The 24,278-nt window shown below is 37.1% G+C and overlaps 1 protein-coding gene across 5 annotated transcripts in view; it reads left to right on the top strand.

Annotated features, from left to right (window-relative positions):
* The first annotated feature begins 3,185 nt into the window (after positions 1–3,185).
* POLI (DNA polymerase iota) overlaps positions 3,186–24,278 on the top strand; it is a 28,752-nt gene continuing 7,659 nt past the window's right edge. For 2 of the 5 annotated variants that reach the window (XR_008291469.1, XM_027068992.2), the window contains exons 1-8: positions 3,186–3,483; positions 4,852–4,962; positions 7,394–7,558; positions 12,219–12,371; positions 14,538–14,774; positions 17,011–17,189; positions 18,508–18,599; positions 21,377–21,507. Coding sequence is in view for 4 of the 5 variants with exons in the window: in XM_027068992.2 (XP_026924793.1) it covers positions 3,336–3,483; positions 4,852–4,962; positions 7,394–7,558; positions 12,219–12,371; positions 14,538–14,774; positions 17,011–17,189; positions 18,508–18,599; positions 21,377–21,507 (1,216 nt within the window). In the remaining variant the exon portion in view is untranslated. Of the gene's footprint in view, positions 3,484–4,851; positions 4,963–7,393; positions 7,559–8,285; positions 9,604–12,218; positions 12,372–14,537; positions 14,775–17,010; positions 17,190–18,507; positions 18,600–21,376; positions 21,508–24,278 lie in introns of those variants that run through there. The other 3 variants (XM_027068990.2, XM_027068991.2, XM_027068994.2) reach the window with 3 other exon arrangements.

Below are 24,278 nucleotides of genomic sequence, written 5' to 3' on the forward strand. Positions count from 1 at the left end.
CGTAAATTCCCACAATGAAAAGCAACTAAATAATACTTGTCTCCCTCTCTTATATCCCCCTTTTTCTAGAAACGTCCATTTATAATTAAAAGCACATATCTGAAGATCAATTCTTCATTATGACTGGAAACCTGAAGCTGAGGAGAGAGTTGGGAACAGGATAGTGTAAATGCTACTAGTGGGCCAGAGCGCCCAACCTCGGCCCAACTGACACCTTGGGCTGGCTAGTTCTTTATTGTGAAGGGGTGCCCTATACATTGTAGGATGTTCAACAATATCCTTGGCCTCTACACACTAGATAGATGTCAGTAGTGCAGAACTCCAATTCCGCAAACATGACCACCACAGTATCTCCAAGATATTGCCAAATATCCCTAACAGACAAAATCAATCCCAATTGAGAAACACTGCACTAGGCTAAAAACCTTACAAAACCAAATTCTCTGTGTCTTTGCCAATTCAAATTGTTCTTTTGACCCTACAGTCAATTTCTACATACCTAACTCCCTACCAACATAAAATACAGACACTCACAAACACCTTCACACTCTTTGTGTCAAAGCCCTTGAACATTGTCTAGAGTTTTGCCTTTGAGCTGTATGTGGCCAATTTGGCTAGGAGGAGAGAAACAGGCAGTGGTAACTTTCCCACCCTTCACTGACATGGGCGTTCATGCTTGTCACTTTTAATGTACATAAGTTCATGGTGTCTTGACTTCTGAAGCTTGTAAATGTCCCCAGTTGTGTTTTTTTTTTTTAAATCTGCTAGTCACACTCTATAACCCCAGGCTCCCCATGAATATTATTTCAACCACAGTTTTATTTAATTAAATATGTTTATTCTGTCTTGAAGTTCTCTCACTTTGCACTTAAATATGCAATTGTGATCTAGGCTCAATATGTTTATTTCCTGAAATAATCCTCAATTAGAACCAGCTAATTAAAATAGAGGAAGGGATTTATAGAATAAAAGAAGCACTTCCCAATTCATTCCTCAACAAAGCAACACATATTAGCTCATATAAATTGTATTTTTATGCCTCTTAATACATTTGAGGGATGTTTATTCTCCCTACTTCAAGTTATCTGATGTTTGAAGCACCAGGGAAGACGGAGGGAGTGACTTCCTCTATGGAAGAAACATTATTAACAAATCCTTCTCTATGGAAAACTCTGACAGGTGGATTTACCATTACTAGATTCATAATCTTGAGTAAGCACCTTAGTCTCTGCTGGCCTGTTTCATTTTTGGTAAAATGAGAATGATGATGCCTATCCTCTAGGGCATGTTGAATGAGATCATCTGTTTGAAGCTCTTAGTCCTATGCCTGACATAGAGATGTTTTATTAATGTCATTTCTATGCCACTTCTCTTCTTTGTTCCTAGCACCAGCTAAATAATTTGTGAGGTACAATGCACAATAAAAATGAGTGCTCCCTTGCTCAATTATTATTAAGAATTTCAAGATGACAACAGCAGAACACTAAACCAAGCGCAGGGCCCTTCTAAGCATGGGGCTATCTCTGTATTACTGTAAAAGTTGTACACTCAAAAAGCCAGCCCTGGGGCACCTGGGTGGCTCAGTTGGTTAAACCAACTTCGACTCAGGCAATGATCTCAACGTCTGTGAGTTGGAGCCCTGCGTAGGGCTCTGTGCTGACAGCTCAGAGCTGGATTCTGTGTCTCCCTCTCTCTTCGCCCCTCCCCGACTAATGCTGTCTCTCAAAAATGAATAAACATTAAAAAAATTAAAAAGTAAATAAATTTTAAAAAGTTAAAAAAAAGCACCAGCCCTGCTTGCTCCCTGAGGGTTTTTGAGTTCCATTTATCTATTCTACTAAATTAAAAGCCCCTCTTCATTTTGACAATTGACAGGGAAATAAATGTAACTAACCAGTTAGGGCTTGATTGTGTGTGTTGTTTTTCAATGCTGGCTCACTTTTGCTTAAGCTGTTGAGTGTTACTGAGCCTAGAGCTGTTAAAAAGGAGTTATTTTAATCTGCCATGGCATTTCAGGGGTTTGTATCATTCTCAATATGGGGGAATTAAAAAAAATACCTTTGTTGTCTGCAAGTAATTGGACCCCTGATGATAGCCCAAGAGGCACTTAAGGGCCGAAGAGGCACTTAATTGAAAAGCTCTTTATCTACAGTTATAAAATGGTATTCACAAAGAAAGCAGCATAGCTCTAAATATTTTAGATCCTACACTGGAGAGTTTTAGAGAACTGGTCCAGATGTCTAAGGGTAAAATACCCAAAGAGGAAGACTTGGTCTTCAAACCACTGAACCCCAGTTCTGACCGTTACTCTTTCTTTAAGGATGCATCAGCATGTCCTTTAAAAGGTTTGCAAGGTTCACACATCCTTGACAAGTGTCAAGGTTCACTTGTAAGATCGAAATTCTGTTAAAAAAAAAAGGCAAAATGTGTTTGTAAATATATGTATAAATATGTACGTACACACATAAAAATTTCCAAATTTCCTCTTATGGAAAACACAAACACACACACACACACACACACACACGCAGAGGCACACAAGCGTCTTAACAGAAAGCAAAGACGACTATCATTTACTGAGCACCCCTGTGTGTCAGGTGTTTTACATGCACTGGAATACTAAACTATGTTTTCATTCACTTATTTAATCTCTAGACACTCAAGGCAACGGTCCCCCCCAACAGTGGAGAAACTGAAGCTCAAAGGAGTTATGCAACCTGCCCAAAGTCAGAAAATTGGCAAGTTTGGAGGCTCTGGTTTGGAAATTTTATCTGATTCCAAAACTTCATGTATCACGCTCCTATTCGCTTTAGATGATTAAGAATTCAGGGATCCAATTTGTCAGTGTCTTTGAATCAAACAACGAACAAAATGCAACAATATTTAACATACTTGCTAATCATGTCAGTTCACACGGCCCCCTTGGTCTTACCATAATTCCCACCCTTTCTCTTAGCCCCCATCGCCACGAATCGTTCAGTGTCTTAAGTGTTACCAGTTTTGCTTGTAACAGTTATCGAGAGAACAGGCTGGCCCCAGTTAAGATAAAAAAAGTTAAAATTTGTGGCATGGGACTAACTCCGAAGACCTCAAGAAAAAAAAAAAAAGAGCTGTTTGTGACGGTAATCCCTCACTTCCGGCCTCAACCGGGCGAGAAGCAACCTCAGCACGTGGGACCAAATGATTCCCAGGCCGCGCGTTCCTCCGGGCAACTGGCTGGTCGGCCCGGGCTGCGCAGGCGCCAAGGCCGAAGGGACTGGGGGCGGTCGGCCCCTGGTTTCCCTGGAGACGGGGCGGAAGCGGCCGGAAACTGCGCTGTCGTTGGCCGCGGCAGGATGGAGAAGCTGGGGGTGGAGCCCGAGGAGGAAGCCGGCCGCGACGAGGAAGAGGACGCGGCTAAGGCCATGGACCGGGCGGAGGCGGGGGAGGCAGGCTGCTCGCGCGATGCGCCGGTGCCTGAGGAGCCCGGCGGCGTCCCTTGGTGTAAATGAGAAGGGCGGGGCGGGCGGAGGCCAGGGGAGGCGGCGGCGGCCGTTGGGGGGCGACAGTCCTTGCCTCGCTCTGTTCCTTTCGTTTTCACGGCCTGGTAGAGAGAGCTGCCCTTCGTTACCTGCTGTTTACAGCTAAGGACGGGATCGGCGAATCAGTTTGTTATTCCAGGGTGCATTTGTGATCCCTCAAATAGCCGAAGAGGCGCCGGGGCTGAGTAAGGTTGCAGAAGTAGAGAACCTTGTCGCCCACTTGGCGGAGGTTGGGGCTGTAGCTTGGCTCGGCACCGAAAACGAGGCACATCTGCAGTGGCCATCTCTTCGAGGACCCACTTTCGGCCTCTGGAAATATAAGGGCTCTACCTTGTACTGCCCAACCCCAGGGCCTGAGGCCAAGGCTCTTCCTTGCCCCCTTCTGCGCCCCCGTTTGACTTTTAATTTTTGGAATTAATTTTAGACTCACAGAAGTTGCAGAAGCGGCTTTCCCTATTGTTAATATCTTATGTCACTTATGTTGATATCTAATGTACATATGTCAAAACTGAGAAGTGAACACTGGCATAATACTGTTAAGTACAAACGCTATACAGGGTTTGCCAGTTTTTTCCACTTAGTTTTCTGTTCCAGTATCCAGATCATAATACCACATTGCACTTAGCCTGCCTCGTTTTTAATTGGTTAAGAGCCGGAATCTCCTCTCTCATCCCCCTCCGCACTCCATGACCTGAGCTACTTCTTCAAATTCAAGAAATATTTACTCATTCTTTTAATTTAGCGAGTATTTATTGGTAGTCTGTTATATGCCAGGCCCTGTCCTAGATACTGGGGATTCAGCATTGAACTAGATAATCCTGCCCTCATATGGGTGCCAGATAAAGTCTACTGGAACCCATAGGTCTGGATTCTGCCCTTTTGTATTTAACGATTCTTTTTTTTTTTTTTTTAATTTAAGGACATGCCACTTAGGATAATTTTTAAGTTGGTTGAAATCAGCATTAAACTTACCTATCCCTTGCGATTTAATCTAAACTTTATTATAAATTTCCAGGTGATAGGATTACCTCTTTCATCTTCCATTATCGATTTTTTTCCCTCTCAAAAGTTATTTCTAGCCTGAGAAAAATACAGTGCACAAAGAAATACTAAGTACACAGGACTGAAGACCCTCCTATAGATGGAGTTTCTCTCGTGTCGGTAATTTTTAGATGCTTTGACACATAAATCTAGGAAGAAACTTAAAATCATTCTTCATTCTTCTTCTCAGTTACCATGTCTTAAGGGACTGCCAATTGCTCAGAGATGATAAGCAGCCTGAATATATTTTTCTATTTCTTTGCATATTGTGCATTGGTTCATGGTCAAGTGGTGCCAGAAGGAGGTTCTTCATCCAGAGTCATAGTGCATGTGGATCTGGATTGCTTTTATGCACAAGTAGAAATGATATCAAATCCGGAACTGAAGGGTAAACCTTTAGGTAATTCTGGACATTGATAATATTTTCATTTTGTATAAGAGTATTAACTATGTTGATTATATTCTGGTTTATTAACCATATTAAAGATTTTGGAAGCAGTTCTTAAGGTACTTCATAGGCAGTAACTTGGCTTCTCTAGTAGGTGTAAAATTTCTAAGCCTCATTTAATAAATGATGAAAATGATGAATTTTACACAAGTAGTGTATATAGCCAACTGAACACGTAAACAGAAAGTTCATAAGCTATTAGTCTTTTTCTCAATGGTTAAAATTAAAAAATGTCTTATTACATTCTAATGACATTTTCACCTACCCAACCACCTTTTGATTTTGACTCTTGAACCGTGTAACATGACAAAATAGTTGGATTTTGAACAGAACCCTAAATACTTGAGGCATATAGAGTGTAAAATTTTCCTAAAAATGCAGGTATCTTTTTAAATAAAAGGCAAAGAGGGATTTTATGTGGAGGGTTTACTTGTATATGTTGGCTTGTTTTAGCATTTCTATTACATGTATGTCTTAAATTGGAAAAGTCATTTAAATTTCCTAAAATTTCTTTTATGCATGTAGTAAGAATTTATCTTTTAGTATAAGCGTAAAGAACGATTCTGGTTCACCAGCTGCTAACCTCTTGTGCCTAGGTTGTGTTTGATAAATCCCAATTCATCCCAGCCTACTTGATTTACTAAGGAAGAACAAAAGGATGACTAGTTTTTGGTGTGCCAGTATCAGTCTAGGATTTTTAATCCTGAAGGATTAATCATTCATTCTTAGGGTGTCAAGGAATTAGGATTAGGGGCTATAAAATTTTCTGCTAAAGTCATTTCTAATTAGTAGCAGTGTAACATAAGATGCTATGTAGGTAATGCTTAATAAAAAAGTATAGTATAATTAAGACACAGGGATGAATGATTATCTGGAAGTGAGAAATGTGATGCTGAAAGTTTCTGGGAGAAAGGGAAAGTAGTCTTTCAGTTATACTCAACAAATATGTGACTATTTAACTTGGGCTGGTAACATATAGTAGTAGTGAGTCCATATAATTTAATTCTGTATTAGGAGACTACTTTTTAAGTTAAGGAACTTACCAGTCTGATTTTTATATAGCTCACTAATGAATCTTAAATCACTACTTTTGACCCAGAGCTTCTATTGTGGAGTATATAATCGGATATGTCACAAATCTTTATATGAAATAACGTTTCTTTGCCTTGTTTCTAATATCAAAGTTTTAGAAACAAATGCCTTACGTTGGTGGAGTGGACATAATCTTTTTTTTCTTCTACATGTTTGTGTTTTAATGAACACTACTTTTACAGTGGTAAACAAATGGTCAACTTGTGTAAAGAGAAAAGTAATTTCAGCAATCTTAAGCCACCACTAGTAAACGAGAATTTGTGTAGTCTGTAGATGGTCATAATTTAGTCATTTTTGATAAGGAGGGGTCCCATTAATGATGCCTCACTGCCTTATCTTTTCGGCAAATTACTCTGGGGAACAGTTTAGTAATTGCAACATTTATTGGGAGGAGATCCTTCATGCTTGTTGTAGGTTGGCACTTATAATAGAACATCGCTTTATGGTCATCGGAAAGTTTTTCTAGCAGAAACCAGTGATTAATTGTACTCAGTTATTTTCATCTGCTTTATTTTTTGGTGAAACATAGCCTAGACCTATATAAAGAGTTAATTCAGTATAAATTAATCTGGTTTCATATTGTCTGAAAAAAATCCCTAGGAGGATTTTGTTTCTATCTTTTTGCTGAAGACTCCAGACAATATACTGATTTACTTTTAGTTTTTAAATGTTTATTTATTTCGAGAGAGAGAGAGAAGAGAGCAGGGTAGGTGCAGAGAGAGAGAGGGAGAGAGAATCCCAAGCAGGCTCTGTGCTTTTAGCACAGAGTCCAATGCGGGGCTTGATGTCACGATTCTTGAGATTATAACCTGAGCTGAAATCAAGAGTCAGATGCTTAACTGACTGAGCCACCCAGGTGCCCTGAGAATATACTGATTTATGATAATTTTTGTTAATTTTATAGAACCTTGGTGAATGGAGGCTATACTTAAAAAAAATTTTTTTTTTTTAACGTTTATTTATTTTTGAGACAGAGAGCGTGAACAGGGGAGGCGCAGAGAGAGAGGGAGACACAGAATCTGAAATGGGCACCAGGCTCTGAGGTGTCAGCACAGAGCCGATGCGGGGCTCGAACTCACAGATCATGAGATCATGACCCGAGCCGAAGTCGAACACTTAACCAGCTGAGCCACCCAGGCGCCCCGAGGCTATACTTTTTAACCGAATAGCACTTTTTCGTTTTAATCAGAATAGATTGCATTACAATTTAAAATTATGGAATTAGTAAATAATATATTAAGATTTTCTTTAATCCTGTTCAGTTTTCTCATAAAATATTTACTTTTTATAGGGGTTCAGCAGAAATATTTGGTGGTTACCTGCAACTATGAAGCTAGGAAACTTGGAGTTAAGAAACTTATGACTGTCAGAGATGCAAAAGAAAAATGTCCACAGCTGGTATTAGTTAATGGAGAAGACTTGACACGTTACAGAGAGATGTCATATAAGGTTACAGGTACAGATTATGGGCAATACACTTTCAGCATTAATTTGTATATGGGATGCCCATTCACTACATGAATCTTTTAATACATAAAATGCCATAAATCACTTTCTTTTTTGCTAATAACTTTTATTTTGGCTCTTGCCTGCTTTAAAAAATATAGAAGAGGATGACTTTTTATGTTATGAGTAATCTTGACAGAAAATGTATAGTTGTAAGAAATTTGGAGTCTGTCGTAATTGGTGTTTATAAAAATGCAAGAAAAAATGTAAAGCAAAATTTGGAAATGAGAAAATGGAAAGATATACCAAAGCAAGTAAAATTTTTAAAAAAATTTTAATTAAATTATTTATTTTGAGAGAGAGAGAGAGAGAGAGCCCGCGAGCAAGTGCACAAGCAAGGGAGGGGTAGAGAGAGACGGAATCCCAAGCAGGCTCTGTACCATCAGCGCAGAGCCTGATGCGAGGCTTGAACTCACGATCAGTGAGATCATGACCTGAGCCAAGATTAAGAGTCAGATATTTAATTGACTGAGCCACCCAGGTGCCCCTCAAATATTTTTCATTTTAAATTTAAAACCAAGTTTAAGTGAATTATGCATATACTGTACTCTAATGTGCTAACAGTTGGGAGAGGCTTCTGAATGTTTGATTAACATAATTAAACACTGATTTGTTAAGAACTATTAGCAAAAATAATGGGTATCTTATTAATTTTTTCTTGGATTTTATACATATATATATATACTAAATACTACAATATAGGCAAATTCCTCCATACTAAGGTTTGGGTTTGAATCTTAGAGTTTTAGTAAATTATAGGAACTGTGAAATATATTTGTACTGGCATACCGCAGATATATGTAATTTAAAAATGTATAAGAATCAGCTGTTTATCTTTTCTGCTGTTGTTTTTGCTTGTTCTTAATTGTAGCAGTTTTCAGATGAATGTGTTAAGTATAATATCCAAAAGCCCTTACAAATATACAAGGAAAAGATACTTCAGAAAAATGGACAAAAGATATGAATAGGCAATTGACAAAAAGAACAAACCCAATGTCCACAATTATGTGAAAAGAGAATACTCAAATTCATTAGTGGCTCAGGAAATTTGAATTAGTAAGATTATTTTATGTCCATCATACTTGCAAAAAATAATGTGAGAAAAAGTAGAAACATAAAGTAGTACAGCTTTTAAAGAAGAAATACAGAAATGTTTTTTCAAATTAAAGATACTATGTTTTTTAACCCTGTGATATTACTTCTGGCAATTTATCCAATAGAAATAAAATCATGAGAACATATGTACAAAATATGGTAGCATGGTTTGTAATTGGTAAAAATATGGAACAAAAACAAATGCTCATCAGGATGAGAATGGCAATAGAAACTAAGACTTCTCTATGATGGAATATTATATAGTCATTAAAAAGAATGCATTGGTGGTATACTATTTGATTCCGAGAGATATTCCTTGTTGAGTAAAAGGTATGTATGTCTATATATAAACAGGAAACAAGGGAAACAAGAGGATATATACTAGGTTTTTAACTTAGTTAACTTCTGGAGAGGAAGTGGCAGTGGTGAAATGGGAGAAAGGGGGAAGAAAGGATAGCTAAGCAGAAAAGACAAGCCTGTACTCCGAAAATGTCGCTTGTACATCTATGCAAAATTGTGTGTATATGAATATTAAGATAATTTTTAGTGTACACAGAAGAGGTTATGCATCTTTGTGCCTCTTCATGTAACTCCTCCTCATTCTTTTCAATACCTGTGCAGTACTACATTGTATTTTGTTCTGTACTTACTTAACCTGTCCTTTAGGGATATGAAGACAGTATGTCCCACTTTATTCCTATTGTCCTATTATTAATAGCACCTCCTTTCATTCAAAAAATTTCTTATTTTGGAAGATAAAGTACATGGTTTCCTGATAGTGATAGATTATTAGGCTGTTAACTAACTTTCTGCTCTTCCTAATATATGCTCCAGGAGACTTTTTCATATAGAAATTCTGTCATACTTTTATGGAGATACCCATAGCGTAAGTTCTTAGAGGTAAATTTCTAGATCAAAGGTAAGTTGCACTTAAAATTTTGAACACTGCTGAATGTTGCACTTGAGGTTTTCCTAGCACATTGCTAGTATATATGGATGTTACATATTCTCAAACTGTAAAGATTTTGCCTGATAGGTGAAAAAAATAGTCATTGTTTTGATTTGAATTTTTCTATGACTAAGTTTGAACATCTTTTCATATTTTGGTCATTTATACATATATTCTCTGTGAATAACCTATAGGGCCTGATTTTCATTTGGATTGCTCTTTTTTTTCTAATTGGCCTATATCATTTTTTGGAAGTTAAAGAAATTAGCTCTTTGATACCCATGTATTATAAATATATTTCCAATTTGCATTTTACCTTTTAAAATTTATTTATGGTGTCAGACTTATCGGTCTTTCCCTTATTACTTTTATGCCACTGTATTTTTTCATCCTTTTCATAATTAAAATGTCATACTGGAAATTTAGTTGGTAAGTCTGACTTTTTATACTGATTCTTAATTTATCAAGTATCTTGAGAGAATTAGACATGCACTAACATTGGGGCACCCGGCAGGCTCAGTCAGTGGAGCATGCGACCCTTGATCTCAGATTTGTGAGTTAAAGCCCCATGTTGGGTGTAGAGATTACTTACAAATAAGATCTTTTAAAAAAATGCATAATATAGTAACAAATATCCTGGGGGCACCTGGGTGGCTCAGTTGGTTGCGCGGCCGAATCTTGATTTCAGCTCAGGTCACGATCTCATGATTCATAAGATCCATCCCCACCTCAGCTCTGTGCTGTCAGCATGGAGCCTACTTGGGATTCTGTCTCTCCTTCTCTCTGTCCCTTCCTTGTGTGTGGGTTCTCTCTCTCAAGATAAATAAACTTAAAAAAAAACAATTCTAAGCATGATTTGTGCATTAATAAAAAGTAATTTTGTTAATTTTTCTCATAGTATTTTTTGAGTTGAAGTAGGAACATAGCTTAATAGTCCTATGCTGAATTTATCCCTGACCTATTTATAACGTATCTTATTGTTCCATATTTTTCTAAAATATGTATACGTTCTTGTCTAGATAGTTTTTTCTCTAATTACAAACTCCTGTCTTTGGCCTTACATGTTTAGTAAATGCATCTTATTTATGAAGTTGCCAGCAAAAAACTATTAACTTCAGAAATGGGATAAGTGATTTATCCCTGTGACCTAATAATAGAACCCATATAATCAATCAGTTCAGTGATTCACCAGCTTTGTGCATGATTCTTGTGTTTAATTTGCTTTTCTGCTTAGTATTTAAAAACTTGTCCTTTAGTTTTCTTATGTAGTATATACTTTCGAAAAAATTGCAGAAATTGATGTACGAAATGCAAAAGAATCCTTTTATGTGATCAAAAACATTGTCAGTCTCAGGACAGATAAATAGTTTTCTCTAGGTAGAGTGGAAGTGATTTTTGGTGGTCACTGGGTCACATTATCTTTATTAATTGTTTTCTCATGATATTATCAAGTCGGCATCAATAAAATAGAGGTATTTTTAGTATTTATGTAAAAAAGCGATCTGTCTGGAATGACATAGTACTTTTATTTCTGAGCTTTCATATTATAGGACTTTGAGAACCTATGCATTTAAATTTTTTTTTAGTGTTTATTTTTGAGAGAGAGAGAGAGAGCGAGCAGGGGAGTGGCAGAGAGAGAGGGAGATACAGAATCTGAAGCAGGCTCCAGGCTCTAAGCTGTCAGCACAGAGCCCGACACGGGGCTCAAACTCATGAACTGTGAGATCGTGGCCTGAGCTGAATTTAGATGCTTAACTGATTGAGCCACCCGGGTGTCCTGCTTATGCATTTTTAAATAAGAAGAGGCTAGTAATTTGTATTCTGCCATCCTACTGGTATCAGTAGAGATTCAGAGAGAAGTGAAAATTCTTCTCAGTGATTACAGAGTTATTAGTTTTAATCCTAAAAAGAATTAATTGTCCTTTTGAATTTATTTCAAATCTTGGTTCACTTCAGTTTAGCAAGCATTTGACTTAAGGACAGGGTATTTGCTAGGTGGTGGACATTCAAATACATGTAAGTCATGGTCCATATCTACCCTTGAGGAAAAAGCTGGGGGATGACTGGTCAAAATCTTACATTGTAGTATATTTTGAAAATTAAGTGACTTTTCTTTTTGATTCAGTAATAATTGGAAATTTTAAATTTTGTCTTTTTAAAACTCTTGTGGAAAATATAGTGGAGTATATTATTACTTGTTTCTGCTTTTCTAGGCTGACTGTAATTTATTCTTTTGACCCACTGTTTCAAGATCATAATGAACGATAAGCATTAATATTTAATGTACTACAGGTATAGAAATTTTAGGTATAGGAGATTGAGCTAAATCTATTGCTGTGAGCATCTGCCCAGGGAATGTCATTTTGGACTTACTTTGTTGGAAAATATTGCCTTTACTCAAAATGTGGTACAGAAGAAACTCCCAGTTAACTGAGGACTTTTTAAAAGATATTGTGGAAGAGTGAAATCTTTAACATACCTGATGTATTTTTAAGCATAAAATAGTTACATCTATTTTAGTTATGGCCTTAGTTAACATCTGTGCACCACTATTATTTCAATTTAGAGTTGTTGGAAGAATTTAGTCCAGTTGTTGAGAGACTGGGATTTGATGAAAACTTTGTGGATCTAACAGAGATGGTTGAGAAGAGACGACAGCAGCTTCAAAGTGGTGAACTTTCAGCACTGACTGTGTGGGGTCATGTATATAATGACCAGTGTAAGTCAGTTCTTTATTTAGTAACTAAAAGTGCCTACATTTTTTAATGTTCACTGAGTTCACTGAGCTTAATGAATGGACTTTATCTTTCTGAAAATTTTATGTCTTTTGTTGGAGGTATAGCCAAGTTTCAGTGGTCTGTCTAAAATGATTAAAATTAGGTGTTCCATGTTAAGAAGGCAGAAAATGAGATTTTGGTGACCTGTAGCTCAGTGGTCATGCACTTTTCATTTCTCTGACACAGTTTGTGTGTTACTGTTTTTAAGAGCGATACCTTTTTCAGTTATAAGAACTGCCTTGATGGTCTATTTTTTATTCTCCTAAAACTGTCTTTAAGCAAATTTTGAGGTAAACTAAATTTGTCTTTTTGCTTGTTCCTTCTATTCCCCCAGGCATCAAGACACTCATGTTGCTCTTTGACTTCCTGATTTAACCCCCATGGAAGCTTGTCCAGGCCTACCGGCCATCTTTTGCAAGCTCATATTCAGCTGTTAGCCAGCTGTTAGCAAGCTGTTAGCCAGCTGTTAGCAAGAAAGCAGAATGGTCCATCTCCTTCACATATTAAAGTGTGAATGACTGATGGTGTTTCCAGAGATATTTACATTTGAAAATAAGCATCAGTAAGCCCCAATGAATATTGTAACTCTGCTGGTGACTTCTATATCATGCCACATGGAAGACACACTACTCTGCATTTGTAGATTTGCCCTGACCTTCTTGCCCCTATATCTCAGCATGTGTGTCCTCTTAGTCTAGTTCCCTGCCTCTCTGATAGTAAAGAAAAGGAGGTAGAGCTATAGCTCTCTTCTAGAAGAGAACACGAAGCTTTTCATGTGTCTTTTGTACCTGTGCTCTGTTGTCATTTATAAGGACTGAATAGAATAATTTTTAAAGTAAATTCAGTATTTGTTAGTACATATTACAGAGAGCTAGGCTTTATATCCTAAAAAGAAAATGTAATTCTTCATGAATCCTTCCTTTCAAGATTTTGTTAAAAAATTTTTTCTAACCTACAGGAAAGTTGACAGAATAGTACTGTGAGAACACGTATTATACCATTCCTTATAGATACACTCAGTGCTATTTTGCTACCTTTACTTTATCTTGCTCCCCCTTTATTGATTGATGGTTGATTGATGAGCCATTTAAAAGTAAATTGCAGGTGTCATGACACTTCATCTGTAAATACTGCTGAGAATAAGGACTGTCTCATATAATTCTAATACCATTTTCACCCCCAAGAAAATTTGTTTCTGTATAATTTCCCTACACTTTTCATAAAAGATCTCTCAAACTATGTACAGATTCAGAATTGTTTTCAGTAGCACATCTAGTTACTGTGTGTAATGTTTTGATTCAGGTCTTTAAAGCTGTAATCTTAGCTCTCTTATTAATGTAATACTTTTACTTTTATGCTTGCTTACAGTTAAAAATGAGTAAAAGTTTTACTAATATCAGTAGGAATTTTTTTTAATGTTTATTCATTTTTGAGAGAGAGAGTGCGAGCAGGGAAGGGGCAGAGAGAGAGAGGGAGACACAGAATCCAAAGCAGGCTCCAGACTTCAGGGTCAGCACAGAGCCCGATGCGGGGCTTGAACTCAACAAAAGGTGAGATCATGACCTGAGCTGAAGTCGTTCGCTTAACTGACTGAGCCACCCAGGCACCCCTTAATGATTAACAGGTTAAGAAACTTGATCTCTCATAGAAAATTCCTACTGATGGGGTGCCTGGGTGGCTCAGTCGCTTAAGCGTCTGACTTGGTTCAGGTCATGATCTCATGAGTTCAAGCCCTGCATCAGGCTCTCCGCTGTCAGCACAGAGCCCGTTCGTTTCCTCTGTCTCCCTCTCTCTCTGCCCGTTCTGCACTTTTTCTCTCTGTGTCTCAAAAATAAACAATTAAAAAAACATTTGTTAATCGTTAAGCACTCCCAAGATGCATTCACTATCGCAGTCACTTGGAATTCACTTCTGGTAGTTATTTACTTTACAGAATTCCTATGAAGAACAAAACAGATGAGTTAAATGGCCGGCAGTATGGTGGTGTGGTGTTGTGGGGGAGGAGATTGGATGTAGGTTAAGCCCTGTGCCTTTTTTAAACTCATTTCTAAAGAAGAAAATTAAGATTTTTTTGTAGTGACTTGTAATGACATTGGTTGTTTTTATAGATGTAAACCTGCATGACATCTTGCACGTCAGACTCCTTATTGGATCTCAGATTGCAGCAGAGATGCGGGAAGCCATGTATAATCAACTGGGTCTCACTGGCTGTGCTGGAGTGGCTTCTAATAAATTATTGGCAAAATTAGTTTCTGGTGTTTTTAAACCAAATCAACAAACAGTCTTACTACCTGAAAGTTCTCAAGTTCTCATTCAGAGCTTGAACCATGTAAAGGAAATGCCTGGTAAGACATATATATTTGAAAAGTATACATTAATTGCATTTCTTTAATTTTCAAAATTGTAGATACATGTAATTAATTCTTACAGCCTGTATCCTTGGCTCTTGGAGAAAACCCAAAACCCTAATGTTCTCTGGAGGGAATCTGGATTAGGAAATCTATGAAAGTGCTTTTCTAGTTTCACCTACTTTATTTTAGTATAGTTTGAATATGATCATGAAAGTTATAACTTGGAAACGTGGTCCTTTATTTCCAGTCCCTGCTTCATATTCTTATACTGTACACTGCATTTGGAGAGGGGCATTGGTCTTTTACTAACTCTGCTTTGGGATTATATAGAAAATATTAGGGCTACAAGGGACCTTGCAAAGCATTTAGGCCAAGTTCTTGTTTTAAAAAACTTTTTTTTTTTTTTTTAACATGTATTTATTGTTGAGAGACAGCGACAGACAGAGCATGAGCAGGGGAGGGGCAGAGAGAGAGGGAGACACAGAATCCGAGGCAGGCTCCAGGCTCCAAGCCGTCAGCACAGAGCCTGTTGCAGGGCTCGAACCCACTAACTGTGAGATCATGACCTGAGCCGAAGTCGGACGCTCAACTGACTGAGCCACCCAGGCGCCCCTACCAAGTTCTTATTTTAAAGATGAAGAAACTAGTTTTCTTGAGGCGGTTAGTGACGTATTCAGGGCATGGGGCAAATTTCTGTCTTTGAAGATCAAATACTTATGTTTTTATAGACCATTAATAAGGGATGTGTTAAACTTCATTTCTATGGCATTGCTGGGGAATAAAATGTTAGAATTCTGTGGAAATGAATTTTTAGGACAACTGAACCTTCAGATGTCATAACTTCGTATTTTTAATCCATGTATGTGTGATTACAAACGTTTTTGTTCATTCATATAGCTTGTAGTTTTCTGAGTCTGCAACAGTTAACTATGTCTGGTTGTAATAAATTAAGGACTATACTGATACAGTCATAAATAACGTTATTACTTGGCTTTATTTTTTGAGTTCTTGGATTTGTTTCTTTTTTTACAGGCTTTCTCTTCCTTATGCCAAATTGCCAGCCCTCTTTTATTTCAGCAGTGAACATACCTGTTACTCCACTTTAAATTTTTTTTTTTAACGTTTTTATTTATTTTTGAGACAGAGAGAGACAGAGCATGAACGGGGGAGGGGCAGAGAGAGAGGGAGACACAGAATTGAAAGCAGGCTCCAGGCTCCGAGCCATCCGCCCAGAGCCCGACGCGGGGCTCGAACTCACGGACTGCGAGATCGTGACCTGAGCTGAAGTCGGACGCTTAACCGACTGAGCCACCCAGGCGCCCTCCTGTTACTCCACTTTAATAATTTCCCCTCCATACCAGTTGGCTTTGATTTACTTCTTTTACTGTGCAGGGAAATCAGAAGACTGTAGAATTAATTTTTTCTTTTTTTTAATTGAGAGAGGGGTGCTTGGATGGCTAAGTCGGTTAACCGTCTGAATTTCAGCTCAGGTCATGTTCTCGCAGTTTGTGGGATAGACCCTACTTCGGACTTCCAGCTGACAGCTCTCTCCCTCTCTCCTTCTGTCTCTGCCCTTCCCCCACTTACACTCTCTGGCATGCTGTCCTTCCCCCCCCCCCCCAATAAATAAATAAATATTTTAAAAAAGAGAAAGGGGCACTAAATTACCTGAGCATCTCAGGTAAGGTGATAAACTATGACTGAGTGTTAGTGCAACAACTTTTGCTAGGAGTTTTGCCAATGAGTAGATTTTTTTATTTATTTGCTTTATGGCTCTTGTATTTGGGCAAGTAAATATTGGCAGATACGACTTGTGGATAAATGTGTGATATATGCAGGAGTCAGATTAGCTAGTAAGCACATGCTAATTAATTTTATTTAGTGACAGTCTTTCTTTGCATAAATAATAACCATGACTCTTGAATACTTCCAAAGTGTTATATAACAGGTGATAAATACTTCATTTTATCAAGACAGCATTTCTTGGTTATCTCCATATTCATTATGTTGTACTAGGGTTGTTAGGTTTTGGAAGTGGTTCATTTAAGAGACCCTGAATAGAAGAAGGACAGCCTAATTTTCAATAAAATTTAATCCTAGCACAATATTCATTATGGTATTGAAAGACGTGTTTGATGGTATTGAAAGATGTGTATTATATATACTTGAATTAGCTTTATTTTAAGGAGAAAAGCTACTATAACACTGTGTGTATTTCTTTTTTGCCTAGGTATTGGCTATAAAACTACCAAACGTCTTGAAGCTCTGGGTATCAGAAGTGTGCATGATCTCCAAACCTTTTCATCCAAAATACTAGAAAAGGAATTAGGAATTTCAGTTGCACAGCGTATTCAGAAGCTCAGTTTTGGAGAGGATAACTCTCCTGTGACACCCTCAGGACCACCTCAGGTATGTGATAATGATATTTATTGTAATTGTTGGCACATTATTTGAGATAAAGATTTCTGGTTTTAGTACTATGTTCTTACTATTCTAATTTGCTTACTAGGTTGAGTACATGATCACTTTCCTATGAGAAGGCTAATTTATTAGATTAGTAAATATTTTTAAATTGAATCTAAGAATTAGTATTTCAGCCTCAAGTTAGCTACCTTGATTAAATGCCACTTAATTTTTAACAGACTTTATTGTATACATTAGCTAAAATATTTCAGTTTTTAAGAAATCTTGTTTTCTGAGTAGTCTAATGATTTAAGAAATATAGAGACAGGTATAATCACCCAGTTAACATTGATTTTTTTTTTCCTATGTGACAGGCACTTTACTAAGTGCTTTACATACCTTAGCCCATTCAATCTTTACAACAAAGCTTTGAGGTAGGTAGTACTATTATTTGTTCATACCTTTTCCCTCTCTCTCATTCTTTTTTTAAGATGAGGATACTGGGGGCGCCTGGGTAGCTCAGTCAGTTAGGTGTTCAACTTCGGCCCAGGTCATGATCTCACGGTTAGTGAGTTCAAGCCCTGAGTCGGACTCTATGCTGGCAGCTCAGAGCCTGGAGCCTGCTTTGGATTTGTGTCTTCTTCCCTCTCTGCCCTTTCCCTGCTTGCACTGTCTCTCTCTGAAAAATAATTACTCAGTAGATTGTTACTAAATAATTACAATTATCTCTCAAAAATAAACATTACAAAAAAGTTGATAAGGATAATGTACTTTAGAAAGGTTAAGTAACATGTCCAAGGTTAAACTCAAATTCAAGTGCTAGGAGATTAAGAGCCTTACTGTAATCATAGAATAAAGGTTGGAGTTGGTACTAGAGCTTTTTGTTGTTGTTGTTTATCATGAGAGAGAGGGAGAGAGAGCATGCATGTGTGCGCACACACACGTACACACACATGAGCAGGGGAGGGGAGATGGAGAATCCCGAGCAGGCTCTGTGGTGTCAGTGGAGAGCCCGAATTGGCTCAAATTCATGAACCGTGAGATCATGACATGCGTTGAAATTAAGAGTCGGACACTTAACCAAGTGAGCCTCCCAGGCGCCCCAGGTAGTAGAGCTTTATAATTTTCTTGACTTACAGTGAGCTTTCTAGTGGAGTACAGTAACTTGCAGGTAAAAAGAGCTCATACAGAAGCGAACTAAATGGCTGAAACTGAGCACCAGAGGGAAGTTAGTAAAGAATGTACTGAATATTTGACATCCACGCTCATAACTGGACTTGCTTATTTGGGTTTATAGTAATCCCTATTTGTGCTTCTTTGGTAGTCCTTTAGTGAAGAGGATTCATTTAAAAAATGTTCATCGGAAGTTGAAGCTAAAAATAAGATTGAAGAACTACTTGCCAGTCTTTTGAACAGGTGATTTTCCATTTTGCCATATCATCCTATATGTTCTGTGTAAAGTATATAGAAAGTATACTTGATGTTCTTAGAATTTATAGAATAACTAGAGACCGAACAGTATAAAGAGTGATCATTTATCATTGAATTTCTCTACATTATAAACTGTTGCAAATATAGGGACATATACTCTTAACTAAATTTAATCCGTTTACATTAGTTTTAATTTTAGTAACATTGTGATTATCCTTTGGATCTTAAGCTGCTCATGGTTATCTAAGAGGGTTTTATGGATATCTGGAATCTCTACACCTACAAATTTGTGATGATTGAGGTTAGGAAATTATTCAGACGAACAGTGATGGAGAGAGTAGAAGAACGCTTCTATCTCCTTTGCCTCAGACTGTGTGAAAGAAAATGGAGTCAGACAAAGGAATAGCTAAGTGGGGCTATGCGTGAGCAGGGAGAGTGAGGGCAGTGTGTGCGGGGCACTGGTCTGGAAGGACATGAAAGTGTCAGCTGGGATTAGGAGTGTACGAATAGCATAGCATAAATGGAACAAGATGTTTAGTTTCTGATGCTCCTTTCCTATCATATATCTATTTCTCAGTATTCCATACAAGAGTATGATCTCTTTGCCTCCCATTTCTTTGATTTCTCAAAGTAAGGTGTCAGGGGTCTAACACTTTTGGGTATCTGTGCTTCTGTAATGACTGTAACTATGACTAGAGAGAAAGGTTTTAGATGACTGTAAGTGTCAGTAAACTGATGAGGGAAAATTTCCTACAGCTTTGCTGTCACCTGCTGTGTGGTTCTCATGTCTTGAGCAGAGCCAGAGCGCATGGTTTGCTGCCTGGGCTGTGGCTGGCTGAATGACCCAGCTCCGGTGATACAACTCAGGCTGGGCCTGTGAGTATGCTGCTGAAACTGGGTCATCCACTTTGCTTCAGCTAAACGGAGGACTGCTGTGAAATGCCGGGCCATTGGCAAGAGTTCTGCAGGTAGAGAAGCCACAGAAATTTTACAGCCCAGAAGAATCAGCCCAGAAATGAGACTAGATGCTTTAAACCTGTAATTACCACCTATAGGTGGCTCAGCCGATTAAATGTCTGACTTTTGATTTTGACTCTGGTTATGATCTTACCATTGTGAGATTGAGCCCTGCATTGGGTTCAGTGTGGAGTGCAAAGCCTGCTTGGGATTCTCTCTCTCTCTCCCTGCACCCGCCCCCCCCCCCATGTTTTCTCTCTGTCTCTTTCAAAATAACATAAATTTAAAAAAAAAATTACTGTGAATTACTGAGAAACTGTGAACCGTTTCTCCTTCTCTCTGCTTGCCACTCCCTCTACACCATGGCCCCTTATTTCAGTGACTGAGATATCATACCATCTATGTGACGGGCAAAAAAATAATTGTGTTTGTGTGAATGTGTTTTTTTCTAGAAGAGTATATGATAACTAATGGTATAGCTATGTAAGAGGTGTAAAATCATAGAATTTTTTTATAACTTTTTTTAATGCTTATTTTTGAGAGAGAGAGAGAGAGAGAGAGAGAGCAAGCTCGAACACACGCAAGTGGGGAAGGGGCAGAGAGTGAGGGAGACACAGAATCCAAAGCACGCTCCAGGCTCCGAGCTGTCAGCACACATCCCTACTTGGGACTTGAACTCACTAACCGTGGGATCATGACCTGAGCCAAAGTCAGATACTCAACCGACTCAACCACCCAGATGCCTCTAAAATCACATAATTTTTAACCCATCCTCTGGGCACTAGTTTAAGCTTGCTTAGAATATGACCTTTTCTTAATATGTCTTAATTAGTTATAGGAACCAAGTCAGACTCTTTGAATAATGACTTAGTAGAAGACACTTAACTGGAAGGTATTTAAACTAGTAATGTGTTTACAGGAACCATTTAAGATATCTTATTATTTTAGTAAGGCAACAATCAAGTCTTGCGTAAGAAAAATAAGAGAAAAAATTATTTTTTACAAAAATCCAAATTTTCTAGTTCAGAATTCAATTTGAGTATGTTTAACAATGTACAATATTTGTATTTTGTGTTTGTGATTTTTAATACATTGCCATACATATAAAAAGGAAAATATTATTTTTTAATGACATTTATTCTAGTAATTAGATTTTCTGCTTTTTAAGTGAATTTTGTATCTCATTAAAACTTTTATTTTCAACACTAAAACCAAGACCATTTGAATGAAACACTTTTTAAGATGCATGTACGTGTACTTATTTTCTTAAATGTGGCATATAATTGGTCTTTGAAGTTATTACTCTAATTTGCCATATAATGGTGGTATTACTGTCTCCTTGGATCTTTTCAGGGAGTGCTTTTTGACAAAATTATCTCATTAAAATTTTTTTCTTTTTGTAATCCTTTTTTCCTGTGTAAAAAATCTGTCATTTTTCATGTATTTGCCTGTCAGTGAATGATTCTCTTAGTTTCTTAAATTTCCTGCTGATTTTAATATATTGCTTTCAGTTATGTTTGGATTTGAATTATAAAAATGGCTTGTTATAATTATGTAATTGTACCTTATTTCTGTTCTTTTCTGATTGCCCTCAATTCTGAGTGAGGCCTGAGAGCCTTAACATTTAAGATTTCAGAGCTTTGGTGCATAGACTTGGTGACTATTCAGACGCTTGTATTGCTTCCTGCCTAGTTATCAACTATGTTTATAATTGTTACGGTGATACCCTTAGGTTCAAAAAAAAAAAAAAAAACTTTAAGTAATACTTTTCTGATTCCTTGTTTCCACTTTCTCTTTACTTTTAGAGTATGCCAAGATGGAAGGAAGCCACATACAATAAGATTAATAATCCGTCGGTATTCACCTGAGAATCACTGTAGCCGTGAAAGTCGTCAGTGCCCTATTCCATCGCATGTAATTCAGAAGTTAAGGACAGGTTTGGGATATTTTTCTAATAATTTAATTGGCAGATTGAACTCTTAAAAAAACAAAAACAAAAACTTTGAATTAGCAATATGGCCCAAAGATGGAGAGTCTTCACAGGGAGTTAGTTAGCTATTAAATACCTTCATTATATCAGGAATTTTCACAGAACGACTTTGTTGTTTGTTGTTTTTTAATAGATAATAAAAATAAAGCTGCAGTTAACAGTGTTCCCCAAGTACAGAGAAAACAAAACTATGATAATGTGTTACATGATTCAAGATAACTTCTTTATGGGCATTTAGGTCGTTACCATTTTTTGGCTATTATGAAAAATGGTGCTATGAACATTTGCATGCAATTCATTGGGCAGATATATGTTTTTGTTTATCTTGGGTAGATTACAGAGAGTGGAACTGCTGGGTTGTATGTTAAGTTGAACTTTTAAGAAACTGCCAAACAGTTTTCTGAAGTGAGTATAAACATTTGTATTCTTACCAAGAATGCATGAAGGTTCTAGGCTTTCATATTCTCTTCACACTTAGTGTTGTCAGTTTCTTTTTTTGGTTTCTTTTGTTTAATTTCTTTAATGTTTCCAATACTAATATTTTTTCCAAAAAGTAGAGGAAACATCTCCAGGTATTTATCTAGCATTTATAATTTTCATACAGAAATGGTATATGGCATAGTGCCATAGTTTTAACATTAAAAAATAATTATTTTAAATTATAGTAAATTATAAAAGTATTCACATACATAATCATTATAAGAATTCAGAGTTTTACAAACTAAAATAAGAGAAAAAAGTAATTTTTTCAATTTAAATCAAAAGTCTAATTTTTTAGGACGTTTACTTCATCATTCATTGATTTATACTAGTTGCTTTGGTATACTTTTAGGTTGGATAAGATATATCTTCTCTTTGTTATAGGGTATCTATTCCATTATTTTAGGTACACTTTCTTGAGCAGAATGTATGTATAATGATATAATGATTATGTATATATAATGATATACAAATTATAGCTTTTTGCATGTTAATATAAGTTGGTGTATTTTATTATGGTCATTCTTGTGGCCTTGTAGTAGTATTAGTAGTATTTCATTGTGTTTTGGGTTTTTTTTTTTTTTTCTTTTATGGATAATGCTTTTCGTGGTCTATGTAAAAATTCTTTGCCTAACCCAAAAGTCACAGATATTTCCTCCTGTGTTTTCTTTTAGAAATGTATAGTTTTGGAGTGCCTAGGTGGCTCAGTCTATTAAGCATCCGACTCTTGATTTTAGGTCAGGTCATGAACTCATGGTTTGTGAGATTGAGCCCACTTCAGGCTCTGTGCTGACAGTGCAGAACCTGCTTGGTTTTCTCTCTTCCTTTCTCTCTGCCTGCTCGTGCATGCTCTCTCTCTCAAAATAAGTAAACATTTAAAAAAATTAAAAAAAAAAAAAGAAATGTATAGTTCTAGGGGCACCTGGGTGGCTCAGTCGGTTGAGTGTCTAACTCTTGATTTTGGCTCAGGTCATGATCTCACAGTTGTGAAACTGAGCCCTGCATCAGGCTCAGCATGAAATTCAGAGCCTGCTTGGGATTCTCTCTCACTCCCTCTTTCTTTGCCACTCCCCTGCTTGTGTTCTCTCTCAAAATAAATAAATAAACTTAAAAAAAAAAAAAAGAGCACCTGGGTGGCTCAGTCAGTTAAACGTCTGACTCTTGGTTTTGGCACAGGTCATGATCTCACAGTTCGTGAGTTTGAGCTCCACGTTGGGTTCTGTGCTGACAGCCGGGAGCCTGCTTGGAATTCTCTCTGCCCCTCCCTCCCTCCCTCCCTCCCTCCCTCCCTCCCTCCCTCCCTCTCTTTCTCTCTCTCAAATAAACATTTCAAAAAATTAAAAAAAAATTTATAGTTTTAAGCTTTACACTTAGATCTACTTTGAGTAAATATTTATCTATGGTGTAAGAATCTTAGTTCATTCTTTTGTATATGGATATCCAGTTGTTCCAACAGAATTTGTTAAATAGACTCCTCTTTCTCTCTTGAATTGTCATGGCACCTTTGTTAAAAACTGACAACAGAAGTGTTTCTTTCTTTATATGCTTAGTCCATTGATTTATATGGTTATCCTTCTACCAGTGCTACCCTGATACTTTGTTGTAAGTTTTGAAATTAAGTAGTGTAAGTTCTCCAGCTTTGTTCTTTTTTGAAATTCTTTTCGCTATACATGATCCTGGGCTTTTGTTTGTGGGAAGATTTTATAATAGGAATTTGATTTGTGTATTTGTTTTAAGTTTATTCAAATTTTGTATTTATTTTGAGTCAGTTTTAGTAATTTTTAATCTTACAGGAATGTATCCATTTCATCCAAGTTGTCTAATTTGTTGGCATGAAGTTGTCAGTATTCTTTTATTATCCTTCTAATTTTTGTAGGATCTATAGTGATGTCTCCTCTTTCATTCCTGATTTTGGTAATTCATGTATTCTCTTTTTTTCTTTATCATTCTAGCAAAGGTTTATCTGAGTGAGGCCTTATTCAGGTTTTATTTGTCTTTTCTAAGATCCAACTTTTGGTATCATTGATTTCTGTGTTGTTTTTCTACTTTCTATTTCATGTATTTTTGCCCTGTCTTTGTTATTGCCTTCTTTTTTCTTGCTTTAAGTTTAATTTGCCTTTTCCCCTCTGTTTTCTTAAGATGGATGGGGCGCCTGGGTGGCGCAGTCGGTTAAGCTTCAGCCAGGTCACGATCTCGCGGTCCCTGAGTTTGAGCCCCGCGTCAGGCTCTGGGCTGAT

Source organism: Acinonyx jubatus, chromosome D3 (assembly GCF_027475565.1).
Source record: "Acinonyx jubatus isolate Ajub_Pintada_27869175 chromosome D3, VMU_Ajub_asm_v1.0, whole genome shotgun sequence".
Taxonomy (NCBI): Eukaryota; Metazoa; Chordata; class Mammalia; order Carnivora; family Felidae; genus Acinonyx; species Acinonyx jubatus.